Raw genomic sequence first — 19,496 nt, 5'->3', positions numbered from 1 at the left:
GTCCTCTTTGAAACCAATGATGTGGAAATATTAGCACTAAGAACCAGGTCAGAACACACAGCCATTAATGAATGGTGTCTCCAACTTCTACAGTTTAAAATGGGGGAGCTGTAACTTTAATACACAATATAAATGTATTTTGGTTTTAATTTCTTTTTCTATAAAGGGGGAGAAAAAGTGAACCAACTCAAGCCATCTGAGCCTCATCCAAATCCCATCATTTGTGTGTACTTATATATAAAATGATATAGAGATCTATTAACATAAATGAAACCCTCTTGTAAGCAATGCATGATGCCTAGCCAGTACGTAAGTAGCAGCAGCATGCAAAGAGCAGAACCCATAGACCATGTGTGTCATTGCCCATTTTCTAGAATACAGTCAGGCTACAGAGTTATTTTTAAAATGTGGTGTGAATGAATTTATTTTACCTAATAAGATGGGGGGAGGGGACTGTAAAAAAATAAATAAGAGAGAGTGGTTGTAACAATGTAAGTTTATTTTCAATAAAAAGTAATAATTTTTTTAATAAAAAAGCAACAAAGCATGCCTGATCCATTTAAAAAAATATTCATAGAAGCGTTGTATGGGGTGGGGTGGGGGATACAACACCAACAATATGGCAGTGGATTTCATCAGTGTCTTGTAATCTATATTTACAAAACTGTAACTTGTTGCATTTTTACCATGTCCTAGTAGCAGCAACATTGCCGCTTCAATGTTCTGTGTCGTGCTGAAGCATTTCACTGTTGAAGCAAATTTAGAAGCCATATTAGATCACAGGCTGCCAGGATCCTGAAACTGGGATTGGCTGACAGGTGATCCCCAGTCTCTCCTCTCCCTCGCTAATGTTTCCCCGCCTCTGTCTTTGTCTATCGTGCTGTCCATGTCTTACGTTATTCCTGGGGACGTTTGTGCATGACAGAGACCCAACTTGGAGGCTGCGGCTTCACTTTGGGTTGGAGCTCTGAAGGAAAGCTGTGAAGTATAGGGCTTTCGACACTGGCTGCGAATAACATTGTTCTGAAGTTCTTTCTTGCTCAACAGTCAGGATTAGCTTCAGCATTTGAGGCAGCCATTCAGGGATCAAAACACCATGGCAGATCACATCAGTGCTGGTGTCTCTATTAACCCTCTTGTCCACCCATCTTCCCCAGTTGAAGGCTTATCCGGTGGCAGTGGATGGATCTGGGAAGACCACTGTTAATACTTTCCCATGATGCCCTGGAACACCCAACATAGCATTATGGGAAATTTCAATGGTTCTTAGCCACCTCAACTGCTACCAGATAAGCCAATAATTTTTCTTAAAAACCACAATTGGAGTTTTTAAAACCACAATTGGAGCAGTGGGCAGGCATGGGGAAGGTCTATAGTTCCTGTATCAGCATGATGTGTTCATCTAGAGCAGGAGCACCCTCTGGGTGTTTTCAGACTCCCCACTCCATCAGTCTCAGCCACCTTGAGCTGTAGTCCAGTAATGGCTGGATGACACCATGCCCAGAGGAAGTTTTGGGTAGTGGATGGGAAGGATTCAAAGGGAGTAGTGCTCACCTTGGGGAGGAGAATAGGAAGTGGGATAGTTTATTTCAAGCTAGGCCAGACAGCGACCCTGTTTAGGCAAAACTCTCACATCTTCTTTGAATGCATGTTTAGCAGAACAGGAAGGGGCACACCTGCATTGGCTGTGAACCCCCAACATGCAGTTAAAAGTCTGAACATGGCCCATCGATACATGGCAGGGCTTCACAGGAATCTTATCTGGTCAAGCATTTCCCATTGTGTGTTCACTGCCAGTGAGGTTTTGTCTGAACAAGGGGCTGTCTGTGGGAAAAAAGGAAAATGGTGGCATCCTCAAGCGATGAGATTGCTGGGGCCCTTTAGACTACTTCTGTAACACCCAGTTCTGAAAGGAATTATAGGACTATTTTTTGAAAAAGCCTCTGTTCCAAGCGATTGTTGATCCAAGTTTTCTGGCCATAGCACCACTCCATGAGGCGTGTGTTGTCAATGAGCTTGGCAAAAAAACAACAACATAGTGCGAACTGGGCTTTATCTCAGCTTATCACCAGCACTATAAAACTGCAGGATGACATCAAAAAAGTGGCAGGTAGCAGGAACGTTATGAATGGATGGAGTACAGATTTGGACATGACTCAGGTCACAGCAGGCTGCTAAAATCTGCTCCTATCCTTCATGCAGGTGTATAGCGCAATGTGGCAAAGTGGGATTGTTAAAGTCAGCACTTCAAGGAACAGTTTGAAAAGTTGGCAAGTCCATTTGAGGGGTGGCAGATATACAGAACTTAAACTCAAGAGGTGGCCTAGGTGATACACACCCACACATCCAAAAAAGGCTAGAGAAAGGCTTCAGACCTTTGATATTCCGAGGCAAGGTTTTTGCTTCCTTTGCCTTCTCTTCCAGCCAGGCCCTCTGTCACATACAAACGTCCTGAACCAACTCATTTCTTGGCCCCACTTCATTCCCACCATTTCTGGTGCAGCCTGAGCTCTGCAGCACTGACCTCCAACCCCCACCCCCACCCCTCTCTGCAGGAAGCTGCTTTTAATGCTCCCTTTCCTGTCCTCATGTGGACCGTTTCTGTCTCTATTATTAAATTGTTATTTTGTAATGATATGTGTCTCCTTATTAAAGAAACTAGCTGAAAGACCCAGCCGTTCTCTGTTTTCCTGTTATTTACATAAGTGCATTTTTCTTAATAGGAATACTTACTGGATCTCAGAATTTGGAGAGACTCGGCTAGAGGACAAAGTCCCTTTATAGAAGAGGGGATTTTGGCAGAGATGCCATGTTCAAAAGAAATCGGTGGATAGTGAGGGGAGAACCGTCCCTGTCTGCATTTTCAAAACAACTTACACAGTAGAAACATCCAACAGACAAATCAGTGATTCAAGTGTCAGGCGTCATACCTTTCTCATGGAGTCATCTCATATATTACATCCAGTGTTGTCTTCTTCCTCTTTGGCAATCACTTGTAGCTGAGGAAGATTGTCTTCCATGAATATGGGCTTAACAGTGTGTCCATAGACGACTGTGGAGGCCAATTCTGGATCTGCACATCTTTCCACAGTGGGGACATAGGTTTCCGGGTAGGAGTTGATAGCGGTGAGGATTTGCCAAACGTGCCTCCCTCTTAGCTCGTTTCTCCCTTTCATCCCGAGTTCGTGCTTCAAAATCCTTGATGCCTTTGGTCGAGGCTGCTCTCCAATTGCGGCGCTCGTAGGGAGTCCTTCCATCTATTACATCCACTGTTGTAGAATTCTGCACTGTACCAATGCAGACTGCAGGGGAGATCCTATTAATGCTCTTCCCATATTAGCAATTTTTGAAAAGGCCATGGAGCAAACTACCAGGTTAAAAGGACTGCCCTTTGCCCAGTGGCTAATTTGTTATATGCAGGCAGCTTTCAATTGTTATGGGGAGGGGGGCTGGCAGGGGGGCCCACTGAAGACTTCATTAATCTAATGACAAAATAGTTTCAAAATAATTGAAAATCCTCACAACAGGGCATAAAATGTAGCTTCTGTTCTATTCATTTCTAAAAAGTATGTGTTGGCAAACATTCAACTCAAGCAAAGGCTTTCCACTTTTTAGTCAATTTCAACTCCCATGTATGGAAGGCATAGGTAAAGGTAAAGGGACCCCTGACCATTAGGTCCAGTCATGGCCAACTCTGGGGTTGCGGTGTTAGCCATTAGATATAAAAACGTGGCATATTGCCTTTGTTTCATTCACATGTCTCTTTATCACAGTTCAACAGCCCCTTCATATTGTCCTGGTCCATTTTCCAAAGGCAAGGAAATGTAGCAAATGCTAAGTTAAGAGGGATGATAGGATCTACATCATTTGGCTCCTCATGCAGTTTCATTGAGACTTTCACGTGTTGCTATTATTTTCGGCCACTGAATCAAGTTTCCCATCTGACTAAGACAAATGTAACCTTAGTTCAAAGTAGAGCAAGCATTCATGAGGAGATGGGGAAACTTCTACTTCCCCCAGTGACTCACCAAAGAATCCTGAGACCATGCTCTCACTATTAAGATAGACTCAGGCTGTGTTAAAGCACTTTATTCATTTATAAATACTGTTGTGTTTACAAGCATCATAGATGTGAATATTATCCCCAAACTTTCAAACATATACTTAGAATACTATATAACAATCAAGAAAACAAAAACCATTCATCTCAAGAGTTTGAAAGGCCACTCAAAAAATTGCATAAAAATACATTCTTTCTCATCACTCACAGGCTAGTCTTTTCTCCAAGTAGTGTATTTACAACAATCTGTAAAACTCTCCTTAAAACAGGTAAGTACAGAATACTTGCAGCTTGGGAAGTTAGCGAGCCAAGTGCATAACACCACTCTTTTCCACGAGTTAGCATTTGCAGAGGGGACTTGTTACTAGATTCCTCAACAACATGAGGAAAGCAAGTGGAGGGGGCAACACAAGAGGCCCTGTGGCACAGCTTGGGCTGTGCTGTTTTTCAAGAGTATTTACTGAGAACACCTTGAAAGTCACATATGCCAAGGGTCCAATTTGCCCCAGGAAAAGAGAGAACAGTTGTCAGGGGAAAGGAACAGAGGAAGAAAAGAATTGCCCCTAGGAATTGGGTTAAATTTCACCTGTGAGCTGCTTGTGGAGTTAATCTTGGTAAAAAGCCCTTCATGGAACATGCTGCTTCTAGGAGAATCATGCAAAAGGATTTCCAAACATGAAAGTGATCATGATCCAAACCTAAGTCACTCAGGGAAAAGGCCTTGGGGAGTCTGCTAGCTTGAAATAAACTTAAAATTGCCTTTTGAAACAGGCCCCTTAACATCGCTGAAGGAAGGAGTACATCAAAAAATGCTGGACTTCGAGCTGAGAAGCTGCCTTGTGTGATAGGTGGGCTAATATGGCAGGAGTGAAGTAGAATAAAGGCTTCTGATAATAATTATTCCTATGTGGACTAGAAACCACCAATCTGAAATTAGCCAATTTGATAAAACACAGTGCACTCTTAAACCCTGACTTACTGAAGATGACTGACTGAATTATATCTGGTCAGATCTCTAGAGTCATTCTTTAATTCCTTCCATTAACAGTAAATCAATATGGACAGTGCACAGATGCTGCATCATCAGCTGTCACAAAATACAGATCAAATCAAGTACACATGCTCTTGCAGCTCTAAATCTACCCCCCACTTAAAATTCCATTTCCATTCCGCTGGTTAAGAGTTCTCTGCATATGACAGCTGTTCATCCATATTATTCATGTTGTATTTTAGCAGTGCAACACAACCTCCTTTAATACAATGTCAATACTACTTCTGTATCTGCATTTGTTTTCTTCAACTTGGCCCTTTTTGCATGCCTCCAGTTTCTTCTGAAACTTTGCTTCAGACCAACAAGCCACCGCACATAAACCTCGCGTTCACAATTTGCAAGCAATGAAACCCGCTCCTTCCTTACTCCAAGCTCTGCTTCTTATATCAAAAAAGTTGCACTGGAACTTCAATACAGATGCGGAAGAGGTTTCTAAGACCTTCGACATGCAAGTACCTCTTAGGATGTACACTGAGCTGTAGAAGCTTCTGGGAGTAAGAAAGCAGTAAGGCAGAAGAGTTTAAAGAAAAACCACCCAGTGCCTTCCAGTTAAAAGCTCTCACAGCTCACAGAATAAACTTGCAGTGCTTTATCCGCATAATTTGTACTTTATGTAGAGAATATTCTAGCAGACTTCACAATTATAACTAACATTATATAAAATCCATTGGAACACTAAAACGCACCAGTACAAAGCAATCATAATTCAGTAGCAGTAATATTTTCTCTCTGGGTTTTCTTAAAAACAGGCATGAATTTGCTTATGAGTGGACTGTCCTGAATTGTCTACTCCCTTGGTTAAAACATTATATTAAAATAATAGCCTGCATTTGAACAATCATATATCAGCTTAATCAATCAAGATATGATTTTGCTCCTGTACACAGCCCCTCGGCTGCTCCCTTTGAGTGAGTTGTGCTTCAACAAGGGCCTCTATTTACCAGTGTTTCCCAGTTTGTGAAACTATGGCTACCAGCTTTGGAACAAGACAGGATTGTCAAACCAAATTCAAACTAAGATTTAAGATCCAGGCTTTCCCCCAAGTTATTCCTGGTTTAGTCACAGCTTGGACGAAATAACAGCATGATTGGGGGGGGGGGACTCTCATTCATACCTCAGTTTTTTAAGATGAGATGGTTGTCCAATCCAGGCCAGTGTTAACTTTAATACTGGAATAAAAATGGGTTCTCAGGTGATTGGTTTAGGGAAGCCTTACTAAGGAAGACAAAGTTATGTATTAAAATAAGTAAAAATTTGATTATCTTTTACATGACACGAAGCCCAGAATGTCAAGACACAGGATACTTGGAGGACAACACTGATATTGGCGACCCCCCAAAATAATCTGCTTAAGTAACTTTCAGTAGCACTAGATATCATAGTGTTTTGGCTTGTCAACAGGATTAATTTGCTCACGTAATTTCAGGCTGGACAGAATTCAAGTTTAAATATCAAATCCCAACGTTAAAAAGGCTCAACTTCATAGGTCACCATCCTTCATGCTGTATCAATGTGGCCATCTGTGGTCCTTCAGATGCTGCTGGAGTCCAACTCCCACCATCCCTGGCCATGTTGTGTGGGGCTGGGGGGAACTGGAGCCCTCCAACTTCTGCAGGGCCACAGGCAAGCCATCCTTGCTGCATTAGCCACCATAGTCTGTGTCTTTTAAAGTCCGCACATTGAAACTGTGAGATATGCTTAACTTACTGCATGCTAAGTGAGAACTGGCAACAGGAGAATGTAGGGATCATTATAGAATGGACCATAAGCACCAGATGCCTGCTCCTTCTGTGCTGTTAAATGATTATTCATGGCAGAGTCTGAAAAAGTTCAGCCAAATACTCTCACCGGTGCAAAATCAGATAGACTGGTGAGCTAGAATGCTTGAGCTGGAAGATACCACTCACAGAGATCAGTGCATGTTGTGGCCAGTATAAAACAACCCCCACAAGCCTATCTAGCTCTGAAACAAGGTTGGTAGGAAGGTAACTGTTGAAGAAAAGCACTGGATGTAAGAAAAGCAACACATAAAATTAGTAGAGTATAAGAGGTTGTACCAGATAATTTATCTGACCCATCCAGAATCCTGACTATCTGCTGTTCTTAAAATGAAACATAATGTCAGAAAATATTTCTGGTGCTTCGTTCGTTTTTTAAGCAATAGTTTGCTAGGAACTCGGAGTTTACCTTGTTTCTGTTCAAAGGGACAAGCTATGTTCACCACAGTAGAAGCCTGAATTAGTCTTTTGAGATGCTTCTATGCAAAGATGATATCCACTGGTTATTAACTGAATTCATACAGTTCTACTCAGAAACGGAGTGCAAACATATGGAGTCTCCATATTTGAGTGAAACAGATTTCTAATCGTGCAATGGGACTTCAACGTCCTCTCCTTCCTTCTGAGGTCCGTGGTATGCTCTCAAACTTGCTCAAGGGTTGGGGGCCCCTCTGGAGATTCTGAGAGTGCATGGGGGTAAGAAAGGAAGATGAAGTCTTGCTGAGTCTCTTTGCACAATTCTGTCTTCATCTCAGAGCTGATCCATAACTGATCAAAAAAGCACTTTCCCCCTCTGATAAATGCTGAATGAAATGTCTGAATTTCTACTGCTCACTTGTATTTTTTCAAGAGTAGTTATTCTCAGATCCCAAAGTTCCTTATTTTAAATAATTGTGAGAATTAAAAGAATGCAGGGAAAGAACAGAGCAAGTCCACTGGCAAGTTGCCATATTGACAGGAAACTCCTTAACAGGTTCTGCAGATGAAATCTGGCTCTCTACAGTATCCAGAAGAAGAGAGTGCGCAAATTAGTTACATCATGATAACCCATAAACATGAATTCATTCATTTCCAGTATGCAGAGAAATGGCTTTTTGAGAAATGTAGGTCCTGCTGTTGATGCCCTCATTAAATGCAAATTCATGTCTTACAACTGCGCAAATGATCATGGTATTAAAATTCTCAGACATCATAGAATGCTACTGCAAAGACTTTCCACCAAGATTGAGGCTCATCATTTTCCACAGGGATATGCACATCTATCCATCATCTCTCAAACCTTGCTGTTGTTAAAACTGAGAACACTCACCTATTCAACGCAATGTGTATCTATTGGCAAGTTAACATAAATGTGATTTGTTTGCCCAGGTCTTTTGTGAGGTTTTTCATGTAGAAAAACCAAACATCTTGCTAATAAAGAAGTATTTTGGCATTGTGTCTATGGGATTTCATTCAATAAGCACTTTTTGCTGGTTAGCTCTCTTTCCACCAGAAGTCTTGAAAAATCAATGGGCAAACTGTTAGCCAAAGAATGCAGAGGCTGTAAGATCGCGTTATTATTAAACAGTACCAAAGAAGGCACCCATGGAGAAAACAGCAAGAACCATCAAAGGGTAGCAGGCAAAAGTGAAGCAAAACAGAAAGGAGAGCCAGTGATTGGATCCCCAAATTAAATTATCAAAAATCTTACATTAAATAAATCAGTTAGCTACTGAGACACATGGAAAACACGAATCTCCAAGCCAAGTGACTGTTGTCAGACTCCCAGAGAAATAAGTCATCATGGCTTTCACCAGCACCGCAGACTTCCAAATTCCAGAATGGAGATTGATAAATCCTCAGTGGCAATTCCTAGTTTCACTCATTATTCCTACTCCAAGACAGTATCTTAAGACATGTTGGGTCAACGCTATGGAGTCACTTCTATATCACTTATTACAGTAGATTCTTCTTTACATCAGATTATGGTGGACGGATATGGAGCTTACAGCAGATCGTTTGGGCAGCTCAGACAGCGCCAACCCACTCTTTGTCTCTTCAAATGAGTTACTTCAACATTCCAAAAATATTAAAACATGGCGGGGCATGCTGTGTTGGGGGGAAGGATAAGCACTGTGCAATATGGGAATGCCTAGCAAGGTGCAAAGAGCAGTGAAGGGTGGGGCTAGCTGATCCGTGTCTGAAATGCCAGCTGCTCTTTCAACTGGAAGATCAGAAGCAGGTGGCAGGGTTGGCAGCATGTGCACAAATATCTCCTCTTTCTGCCCATCCTATGTTCAATATACTACTTCGAGAGTTTACTGATGACACGAATGAGGGCTCCATTCTCATCTTTCAGCCGCTGATTGTCGGACTTCAGTTCTGTCAAAACCTGTTCAAAGACAAGATCCAAACAATTCAGTATTGGTTGTCCTGAAATTCCTATGCAGCTCTGGTGGGGGAGAAACACACGACCACTCAAACGAAAGCATTTCTAGTGTTAATTGAAAATGGATTTGATCTCAAAAGCAACTAAGCCACACCAACGAAGTGTATCCGTTTCATATTCATATCTCTAAGATTAAACATGAATTTGACTCTTCCATTCTCACATATACAGAGCAGCATCGACTTGAGTATGTTAGATTAGACGTCACACTCGTGGACATTTGTAAGCCCAGGAAATTATACCCAGAAATATTATGAGAAAGAAGTACATTTTGGAGAGCCATTGCAATCTAGCACAACTTGAAAGGCATTTCATCCTGGACAATGCTACTTGCACTCTTTCACTTTACTTCACTTTGGGAAATGCACTTGTAGCATTGTTCCTTCACACCTGGATAAATCCCATGCAAAAGAAATCTCTCACTTTTAAACTCAGAAGGGAAAGTTGCATACTTTCAGAAAACTTAGGGTTGGTTCACACATTATACTTCCATGTGCAGAGTCACAATTACAGCCCAACAGTGGGGTTGGGTTGGATTTCTGTTACATGCTGTGTGCTTCTATTAATGTCTTTTTCAACATATGCAAGCAATAGTCAAGAAGGGGTACTTTGCTCACAAGGTCTTGGTATTATCATGCACATTTATGATTCAAATCTATCCTTGCACCCCACCCACACCAGTGACTTAGGAAGCAGCAATTTATGCAGGTGGATTCACTTTTGGAAAGTGTTGGTAACCTCCAGCCAGTAGTTTTTCCATTGACAGCAGGCACCCAATTATGTTTCGGGCAAGTTATGAAATACTAGCAGCTTCATACCCGGCATTGCTCAGGAAACAAACAAAAAAACCAGAGCAGTTTTGAAATGTTCCGTCTGCATCTTGATTCAAAATGGCATCCAGTTGCATCTCAACATAGATGAAAACCTACTTCTTGATCTCAGGAACAACTAATCAAAATATACAGTAGATCATAGACCAAAACTGGACTCTTTAAATAAAATAAAATATCTCTTTAATTAACAACTACTTTACGAGATAAAAGTTTTGTTTTAATGCAATATATTTATATATTTCATTAAAAGTGAGGGTTAGTACTGGGTGCCCAGAAATGCTAAGTGATTTGGGGCAAGGACAACCAAGAGTGATCTATTTTGGGCCATGGCTTAAGTCTGGAATTCTTATGCCTTCACTAATTGAGGTATGCAGCACATGGTTAATCATGACAGCTTGCTTTCCAGACTCCTGAGCATTTTGCCAGCCCCTCAAGCTCCCAGGAATTCCTAGAGGTTGGCCTCTGTTGAAATAAATGACCAGGTGCTTGGCCTGATCAGGGATATTGAAATGATGCCCAACCTCTAGCCCAGGGAGAAGAGACTAGGTCAAGATAAAGCCACAAAGGACACTCCAACCATGGCAGAAGGGGGAGGTGGGCTATGTTATGTGCACCTTTCTGCACACAGACTTATTGGGAGCCTGTTGCTAATGGGAATACATGACTGATAGCTTGCTGACCTTGCTATTTTGACACAGGATAGGATAAGTACACAAACTCTCCTCCATCCATGCCAACGTGGTGACCCTTTGACCTAGCCTAGCAATGAGAAGGGTAAAGAGGTACAATCCCAAATCCTGTTCAGTGTTTCAATTTTTATACAGTACTTGGCATTCTGAATATTTAGAAAGGCAACCACCACAGATTTACTGTCAATACTGGAGGGACAAACTTTATGATTTCATACAGGTAACTGAGATGCTGCAAATTTAGGACATTTTGCAACAGATGTAGTCACATTTATTTGACCATTCAGTAGCAACAAAACCATAATGGTGAGGTATTTCATCCCAAGTTAGCAGAGTTCTTTAATATTTGCTTGAAAATCGCCAAAAATTGCAAGCAGAGATTGGAATGGTATTGGATTTATAAAATCAGCATTCAACTTTTCTCTTTGTGGGGCCTGAATATGCAAATTGGTTTGCGGTATAACAATGATAGCTGAACTTCATAGTTTTCATCCTGAGCTTCACACGATGGTGTGAATAGTTAATGTTACATAGGCAGTTATAGGATGAGCCTGCAAACAACAGTCAGACATACACTTTCTAGAATGTCTCAAGCAACTTTGACAAGTACAACCATTATTTTCATTTTATAATAGGAAAGCAAGGCCCAAGTGAGATTATTAACAAAACATGGGATGTCAGAACAAGTTCTACCATCAGTCCAATGGCATCCTTCAGTAGTTCCTTCAAAGCAAATTAGCCCAAACATGAAAGCTGACTGGTCTAACTAGGGCAAGGAGGCAAAATGATTAATGTGTAATTTGCTACACAACACATCTGGTGTTTTTCCAAAACTGCAGGATTCACTACATGATGTCCATTTTAAAAATTCACACTAAACACAAGCTATGAAAATATATGTATGTATTTCAGTCAGATGAATTGCAACATACAGGGAGAAAGTATCAAAGGACCTAGATCTTTGCTTTGTTGCTTCACTGAAGCAAGTTCTCAAGAGAAAAAGACTTACGCTTTTGCATTAGAGCTGCTGTATGTAGCAAGCATAACATGCCAACCTATAAGACACCGAGCACATAAAACAAACACCTTGTGCAACTTAAAAGCTTCAGGAGAGCTCAAAGCATCAGTAAAGAACATTATAACAAAACGACCGGTTTTATTTTGTTCATGTGTGCTTTGCAAAAAGCCATCCTAACTGGGTAGAATCTTTATTGTGTTGGGATAACCTGAGGCACTCTTGCTTTACTGGGGGCCACTCAATTTTTTCCCCACCCACGTAGGCCTGACCTCTGACAAAGGCATCCTCAGGTCTTGATACTCATATCTTCCATGAAGCTATCTAGTCCTTAAAAACACACACACCTATACCTACTTTTTCTGATGAACGCATATCATTTATGAGCTTTACTATTCAAAAATGGCTTTCATTAAATAAAAATGCTGCATGTTCTTTAATTTGTTGCCCCCCCCCTATTTAGTATTTTTTTGGGGGGGGATAGTTATCTGTGTGGGATGTAAATTTTGAAATAAACAAACAAACATGAAGACTTGCATCTTTGTTTTGTGGATTCCAGGAACTTTCTCTCTCACAACTTACATGCACAATTAGCAGAAAAGCTTTAGATCCTTACAAAACCACAGCTAGAATACAACCTACCTCCCCAATGACAAAACTGTGTTTTTTTAACATTGCTGGATTACATCGGTGTTAGCTCACACCAGATACTACACCATTTCATAAAAATATTCAATACAAACCCATCTTTAACACTGAGTCGTATGTCCCAGTTCTGATCACTTACATATATTTTGTTAGTATTAATGATATCCTACATTTACCTTCAGAACTGCATTATTCTTTTTCACAGTCATGGAAACCAGGTGGCTGGAGTTTTGTGTGTTTGTTCTGCCTCTTTCATTCATCCAGTGCTTACCCAACAACGCTTTAAAAAGGCAAAATAAAGCCTGAACGAAACTATTATTAGGCTGGTGATCATCCTGAGATGCAGAACCCATATGGGGGAAATGTATACCTGAAAAGAAGTGACTGAAGTACCTTGTACGCATTAGAAATGCAAAGTTTAGTATATGAACAGGCAGTGACTTCCATACTGCTATTTGAGTGTCACGCTCCTTATCTGCCACATTTAGGAAGAATGTAGAAAGGGTAGGGAATAGCTCAGTCAGACAATAAGAGCAAAGACCTGCCTGGAAGATTGGAAGGAGAGGAGAGATCAACTGGAGGGGGAGATGCTATAGCTCTTCTGACTCTGGGGTCTCAGCGGATTGCGAGAGCCTGGCTACAACCCGGGTCAAAGCCCTGTTTTCGGCCAGCAGCTGCTCATTCATCTGCCTCAAAGTGTGAATCTGTTTGAGCTGGTGAAGGTTCTGCAAAGTGAGACATGGAGGAGATAGACAAAGACAAAACAGAGAATATAAAACAGCACAGAAACATGAATTCAATTGGCAAGCAAGAAAAAAAGAAGAGCAGCAACGAGAGGTGGAGAGCAGTGAAAGCACAGAAGAAGCTGGACAACATACTAAAGCACTAGACCAACCAAAAAAGAAACCACAGAGAATGCTGTTCATTCTCTTAAGGCTTGAACCTAACCAAGTTTCAAATTTAACAAAACACCATAAAGGTGAAAAATTATAGCTCTTAAATGGAGTGAGAAACTTCACTATGGCTGAAAACCACATCAGGAAAACCTTGCGCACAGCACTTTTAAAGTCCTTTTGCAAGGTACTGACAGATGACTAATGCTGGTTGGAAGAGCACCCATAGGGCAGTTAAGTATCTTTATAAAAGCTTTATATGACCCACATCCCAGCCAAAGTGGCTTTGCATAGCAAAAGGGGATAGTTGTAGCAGCTGAAGTAAATTGCTTTAAAATGAGTCTAATGCTAGCCTTCACTTTACAACATGTGGTAGTATTTGCAGTGGAAAGGGAAAATGGTTTGTACAATGCTGAATACTGTCACAATACACAACTCTTATAGCCTGTGCAGTCTGTAAGTGTCCCCGTGCTGAATTTGTGCTCCACAATTTAGCCAAACAGTAGCTTTACACTAAACACCATTGATGCAGAATCTTCAAAAACACCCCTCTAAATACAAGCACACACTTTTTCATATATGCGCATGGAAAAAATGGTCAGCATGCCTAACTGTCCCAAACTGGCATGAAACACAAGTGTTAATTTATGTGTTCATGGCACATAAATTAGGATAAATAGGACTAAAATCTTGTATGAACACTAAAGGCCAAGTATACAGACAATTAAGTGCTTTGAAATTGCTTTTATAGCATCAAAGGCAATTGCTTCAGAAGGGTTTCCAATGCAGACTCTAAAAGGACCCAATTTTCTAAATAAAGAAATGTCTAATGCATTTCACTTTCAATATGGTGTAATAATAAAACAACATGGGCAGGACGTGAAAGGTGTAGGGATTCTGTTGGAATATTATTTTGTGTGTTCATTCAAAGGTATAACTGCTCCGTTGAATCTGTCTACTTGAGACATGACGTAAATGCCTTTGTAAGACAATGAAGAAAACACAATGATGAAGATATAACTGAGGATATAAACACCCTACAGAAAGTTTTACTGGAACAGTAGGATGGGGAATAATCTTGACATAATCTCAAAATATGAGATACAACATCCATGTGACAACAATTTGCAGAAAAGGCAACACAAATCCAATGGAACAGCATCCTTTTGTTACTTCCGGGATGGTTGTGGTACAGCAACCTAGAATTTTCTGCAGAAGCAAATATATTCCATTAACTTGCTTTCCATTCTACTCTTCTCTTCTTCATTGACTGAAGCATTGTGATTTATTGACTAAATCCAGGCTCCAACCAAAAGCTCTCCATAACTGTTTGGCTAAACAGATATCTGGATATAATTTACTTAATTTTCAACTGTGAGAGTCATTTTATTTTATTTTTTTAAAGTACAGGGCACTAAGCCCATAAGACAAAAACACGAAAAGGTTAGCAAACTCTGCAAACATTTTTGTGAGGGACACACAACACAGTATCCTTATCCTGCCCATCTAAATACATTTTAGTGTATTTTTCATCTTTGCTGGAAGCCGCCCAGAGTGGCTGGGGAAACCCAGCCAGATGGGCGGGGTACAAATAATATATTATTATTATTATTATTATTATTATTATTATTATTATTATTATCATCATCATCATCTATGCTGTGACTATTAGGAAATCCTAATGCTGGTGTGTCTGGTTTATGCTTGATTAATTTAGTTCTTCAGAAGCTCACAATAATTATATAGCATAGGACGACAGATCATAAATGGGGCGGCAGGGCCAGAAAAGAAACTGAATTCTGCATCAAAGGTTTCACTACTAAAAATGATAAAGTCCAACCTGTCAATAATTTAAAAGGCTTAATTGCTGAACATTCCAGCTGATTAAGCTGATATAGCTGAGCTGTGTCTTTGTTCAGCCAAGTCGCAAAGCGATCAAGCAGCCCAGAGAGCCTAATGACACTGCTTCAGTGTCAAACTCAGTTTTTTACCTTCCTTCCTCCAAGTGAGTTGCTGACAGCAAGAAAAGAGGTGACTGTACAGCAGGGAAAGAATGTAAATTGAAAAAGCAGTTCCTGGACAAGGAGTAAGCCAAAATGCAACCACAGCACAAGAGGGATTGAGGCAGGATGCGTGCATATTTGCTTTGTCAACTCAAGGTGACTTTGGCTATAAAAAGAAGTTGTGGACAGATAAGGCATGTAATGCATGAAATGGATGTCATTCAAGAGAAGCAGACATGCTGAAAATGGCCTGTAATATTACGACAGCACACCCAAAGTTGACGGACCACTCAAGGGCACTACATTTATTTAGAAAAGGTAGTTCAGAAGAAAAACAGTAAATAAGGTTATCGAGGATTTTCATAGTTTCACCGCCTCACACAAATCAGTACTGCTGCTTTAGGGTTTCCAGAGCCAAACACTTCAGCAATCACACCTGAAGGATAAAATCCTGGTAACTACTGCATATTGGTTACATGTATCACAACAACATTGTTCTTCTTACAAGTACTTTTTTAGGAGGGTTTTTTGTTGTTGTTGCTAGTCACACCATCCTTCAGAACAAGGTACAGTATAGCTATTTTCTGTAGCTGAATTCAAGGTGGTGTTGCGTTTGCCCCTCTGCGTTCTCATTTTAATTCTTTAAGAGCTTTCAAATAATTACATTTTAATAAGACCTCTAGAGAGGCCAATGGTGCAACCCATCCCCCGCAACTGAGGACCATGCTGTAAGATGGAGTGCAATTTCCGCTTTTGAAACTCTCCCCCCCCCCGAAGTTGAAACAGATCTTGACTTCAAAGGATTATCACACTCAGTAAAAACATAAAGGACATAAATTGGAACCATCTCCAGCAAGGCAGGAAATGGCTTTCATCACTACTATGGTTTCAGGGGTGCAGCAGCTCCTGTTCTTGAAGCAGAAACATTTCTCCCCACCACCACCACCAAGAAATGAAGTTAGGTTCTAGGGAAATAAGCACCAGGGGGCAGACAAAAGAACAGACACATTTTGGGAGCAGAAGTATTTGCATATTGTATAAACCTATATAGTACAGTGAAGCCAGCTTAATATTTTCAGGTCACCAGGGAAGCACAAGATGTGGCCTCTGCCTTTACCAGAAAAACATGATCGCCAGAAAACAGCACTTCTTTATAGCAGATGTCCAAAAAAGGGATGGCATGTCAAAGGAGCTGCCTGAAAAGGCGAATTCCTGCCCAGTCCAGCACCAATCTGTATGTCTTTAGACAGAAAGCTCAAATGGTGGCGCAAGGAAACCGGAAGCTTGACAACTCCTCTCATGTACTTACTTGTGCTATCAATCGTCCTTCAAGCAATATTCTGGAGCCATGAAGTATGAATGAGTGGGAAGAAATGCAGTTATAAAAGTTTTGCCCAAAACTGCCATGAGATTTAAAATGCATACCTCATGACTAGGGCTGTGCACAAGAAAAAAAAATGGCCTTGGAACCCACCTCTCATTGGCTCGGACTGGGGGTTGCCTCGGCTTGGTGGCTTGGCTTAACATCGCAGTTCGCCTCGGATCCAAGGCAGAGGGTCGCCTCGCCTCATTTTCCGAAGCACCCGATGTCTTCCCCATTGACTACAAGGGGAAAATCAAGAATACCTATATTTTGGCATAATTGGATGACATTTCCATTGTAGTCTATTCTGAGGGGATGAAGCCTGCCAAACCGAGGGTGGTGGTTCTTTTTTTATATATAAAAAAGAGGTGCCATGCCTGTCCCTGTGGTTTTGCAGGTGTAGAGGTGCCCTTGCACCAAAGTCACAGGAAGTGGAAAGCTGAAGAAGAAAGGGCTGATGTGAGCACGAGGCAAAACTTGCATGTCTAGCATTCCAAGTGAGCACCAAGGCCCACAACCCCACCCCCACCCCCAGTCCTGGCATAAGAGGAAGGCAGGAAGAGAAACAGCAATGCATGCACCTTTACCAGCAAGCCTGATAAGAGGAAGGCAGGCAAGTGGGCTAGCAGACACTTCTGGAGACAGTGAGAAAGAGACAGAGGAAGGAGCAAGGCGCATGCCTTCACAAGGCACATTCCTCGAATCAGTGTGGAGACACCATGCTGGAGCAGAGTGACTGCTTCAAGTTCGGAGCTGACATAGTGCACTGAAAGAACGGCAGGCAGAGGCAGCAGAAGACAAAGGTAACACTGAGTTTAAATATTGATGTGTGTAAGACCTGGCATGTTCAGTGTACCAATCACCAAGCCCCACAAAACAATTCTTGCATGAGGTAGAAAATATTCCAACAACTAGAGCATATATGCTGTGACCTGCACCAGTTGAGAGTGTGCTGGAGTCAACACTTACCTCCCTGCCCCAAGCACCCTACACTGCTTGGGTTTCCTGGCAGTGATGCTGCTGAAGTCACCAGCCTCCCCGCCATGTTTTCACTTACAGGCCAACCCAGCAGTGACACTGTAATGGGCAAGGAGCAGAGCAGAGCAGCTGTTTGGCTCGCAACATGCTACAGTGCTGTTGTCACTGGATAAGCCAGCAAGTGAATTGCAGTGGGAGAATAGTAGTCCATTACATTGCGACTGCTGCTGTTGCTGCACATACATCCTGACTTGTGAACATGAGGGGGAAAGATGCAAAAAGGGTATTCTCCACCCCAAATCTAGAGCGGAGTCTGTCAGAGAAAGAATCAACAAGCTGAAATGCCTTTACCAAGTGCACTAGAGAAATGCAGCAACAGTGTGAGGGCGGCACTCCCTTGCTGGGATGCTCAGGTGGGGAATTATTCCTACATGCCTCCCAAAAGTACTGTGATTGGAAGTAAAAGGAGGAGCCTGGTAAAATTTCCTAATTGGAAGCTAGAGCGCTCAGTTGTGAAATTCCTCTTCTGCCTGCCTGCCTCCTCACTTGCCTGTCATCTTCTATTGATAAAGAGATTGAGGAAGGTTACAAAATTATATCAAACACATTTGAAGCCCTCTGAGGTGATTCCAATGACTTGGGTGCCCACCTCAGATCCCAAGGGGGTGCAAATATCCCAGAGGTGGGGATCCTCAGCCTAGATGAGGCACAAGTCTGAGGTGAATGCACATCTCCACTTATGACTTTTTTATACAATTGTCAGCTGCACATTTTGACCTGCACAGTGTTTCAGAGTAAAAGAGAATCTGTATACCAAAGTGAATTTTATTTAACATTAGCAGGAATGATTCTGCGAGATACTATAATCAGTAGAAGGCAAAAGTAAGTCTGTCCCACTAGGCATTTTATATTTCAAGGCCAGAGACCTTAATGTGTTACTGGCAGAAACAAAGCATACAAGCCTTAGTTACAATCAAACTGTGTACAGACACACAGAGTGAACAGTCTGCTTGTAACAGTAAGCCAAACCATAGCTAAATGTGGATAAGCAAGTGTGCAGGGACACAGAGCAAAAATCGCCACCACTTCTTTCCACTCCTGCTTCTGTTGGTGCCACACTACCTGGAACTAAGCTGTTGTTTGGCTTAGTGTTACATATGAACGCAGGCTCACAGGTTGTCTTCTGCAAACAAACCATGCACGGTAAGCCAAGAGGAACCTTGGCAACAGCTTGTGGTTTGTTTGGAGACATGGAAAAACTATAACTGACTGCATTTTCCCAGACAATGTACAGGCAGTGGCTTCTCTATGTCCATATTGCAATTTTACATGCAGGTGCTGTGCAATAACAGAATCTGTTGTTTCTGTTTTCTTTTACCATTTATAACATTTACTAATAGCTTTCCCATTTAGAAACCTAAAGCATTGGATGCATTTATACAGTAAGAACTAGTTTCGCAAAGACTTGGTTTTTGGCATGTTGCAGCAGTGGGTGCTTCTCTTAGGCAGCAATCATATATTACACACAAATAATCCCAACTGAGCTCAATGGGACCAACTTCTGAGTAGACATGCACAGTACTGCATGGCCAGAGCTTGTGTCCACTTTTGCCTCTTACCTCTATGGCAAGAGCACCAAGAAAAAAATCCCTTCTTTTATCAGGAAAAGCCACTCGGTGGCCACTGTATTTCTAACAGTTGGCTGAGGACTGAGAGGACACATTGCTACATAAACTGATACCCTCATCCTGCTTCAT

General features: G+C 41.5%; 1 protein-coding gene across 11 annotated transcripts in view; it reads right to left on the bottom strand.

Moving 5' to 3' along the window:
- Nucleotides 1-5,329: 5,329 nt before the first annotated feature.
- PPP1R12B (protein phosphatase 1 regulatory subunit 12B) overlaps nucleotides 5,330-19,496 on the bottom strand; it is a 104,206-nt gene continuing 90,039 nt past the window's right edge. For 5 of the 11 annotated variants that reach the window (XM_053393669.1, XM_053393675.1, XM_053393673.1 and 2 more), the window contains 2 exons: nucleotides 16,873-17,000; nucleotides 13,098-13,227 (listed from right to left, as the gene is read on the bottom strand). In XM_053393669.1, the coding sequence (XP_053249644.1) occupies nucleotides 13,194-13,227; nucleotides 16,873-17,000 (162 nt within the window). In that variant the 3' untranslated portion in view covers nucleotides 13,098-13,193. Of the gene's footprint in view, nucleotides 9,261-13,047; nucleotides 13,228-16,872; nucleotides 17,001-19,496 lie in introns of those variants that run through there. The other 6 variants (XM_053393672.1, XM_053393677.1, XM_053393682.1 and 3 more) reach the window with 3 other exon arrangements.

Source organism: Podarcis raffonei, chromosome 6 (genome assembly GCF_027172205.1).
Source record: "Podarcis raffonei isolate rPodRaf1 chromosome 6, rPodRaf1.pri, whole genome shotgun sequence".
Classification (NCBI taxonomy): Eukaryota; Metazoa; Chordata; class Lepidosauria; order Squamata; family Lacertidae; genus Podarcis; species Podarcis raffonei.
The sequence above is the reverse complement of the archived record's forward strand: the minus strand, read 5'-3'. Positions and strand labels throughout refer to the sequence as shown.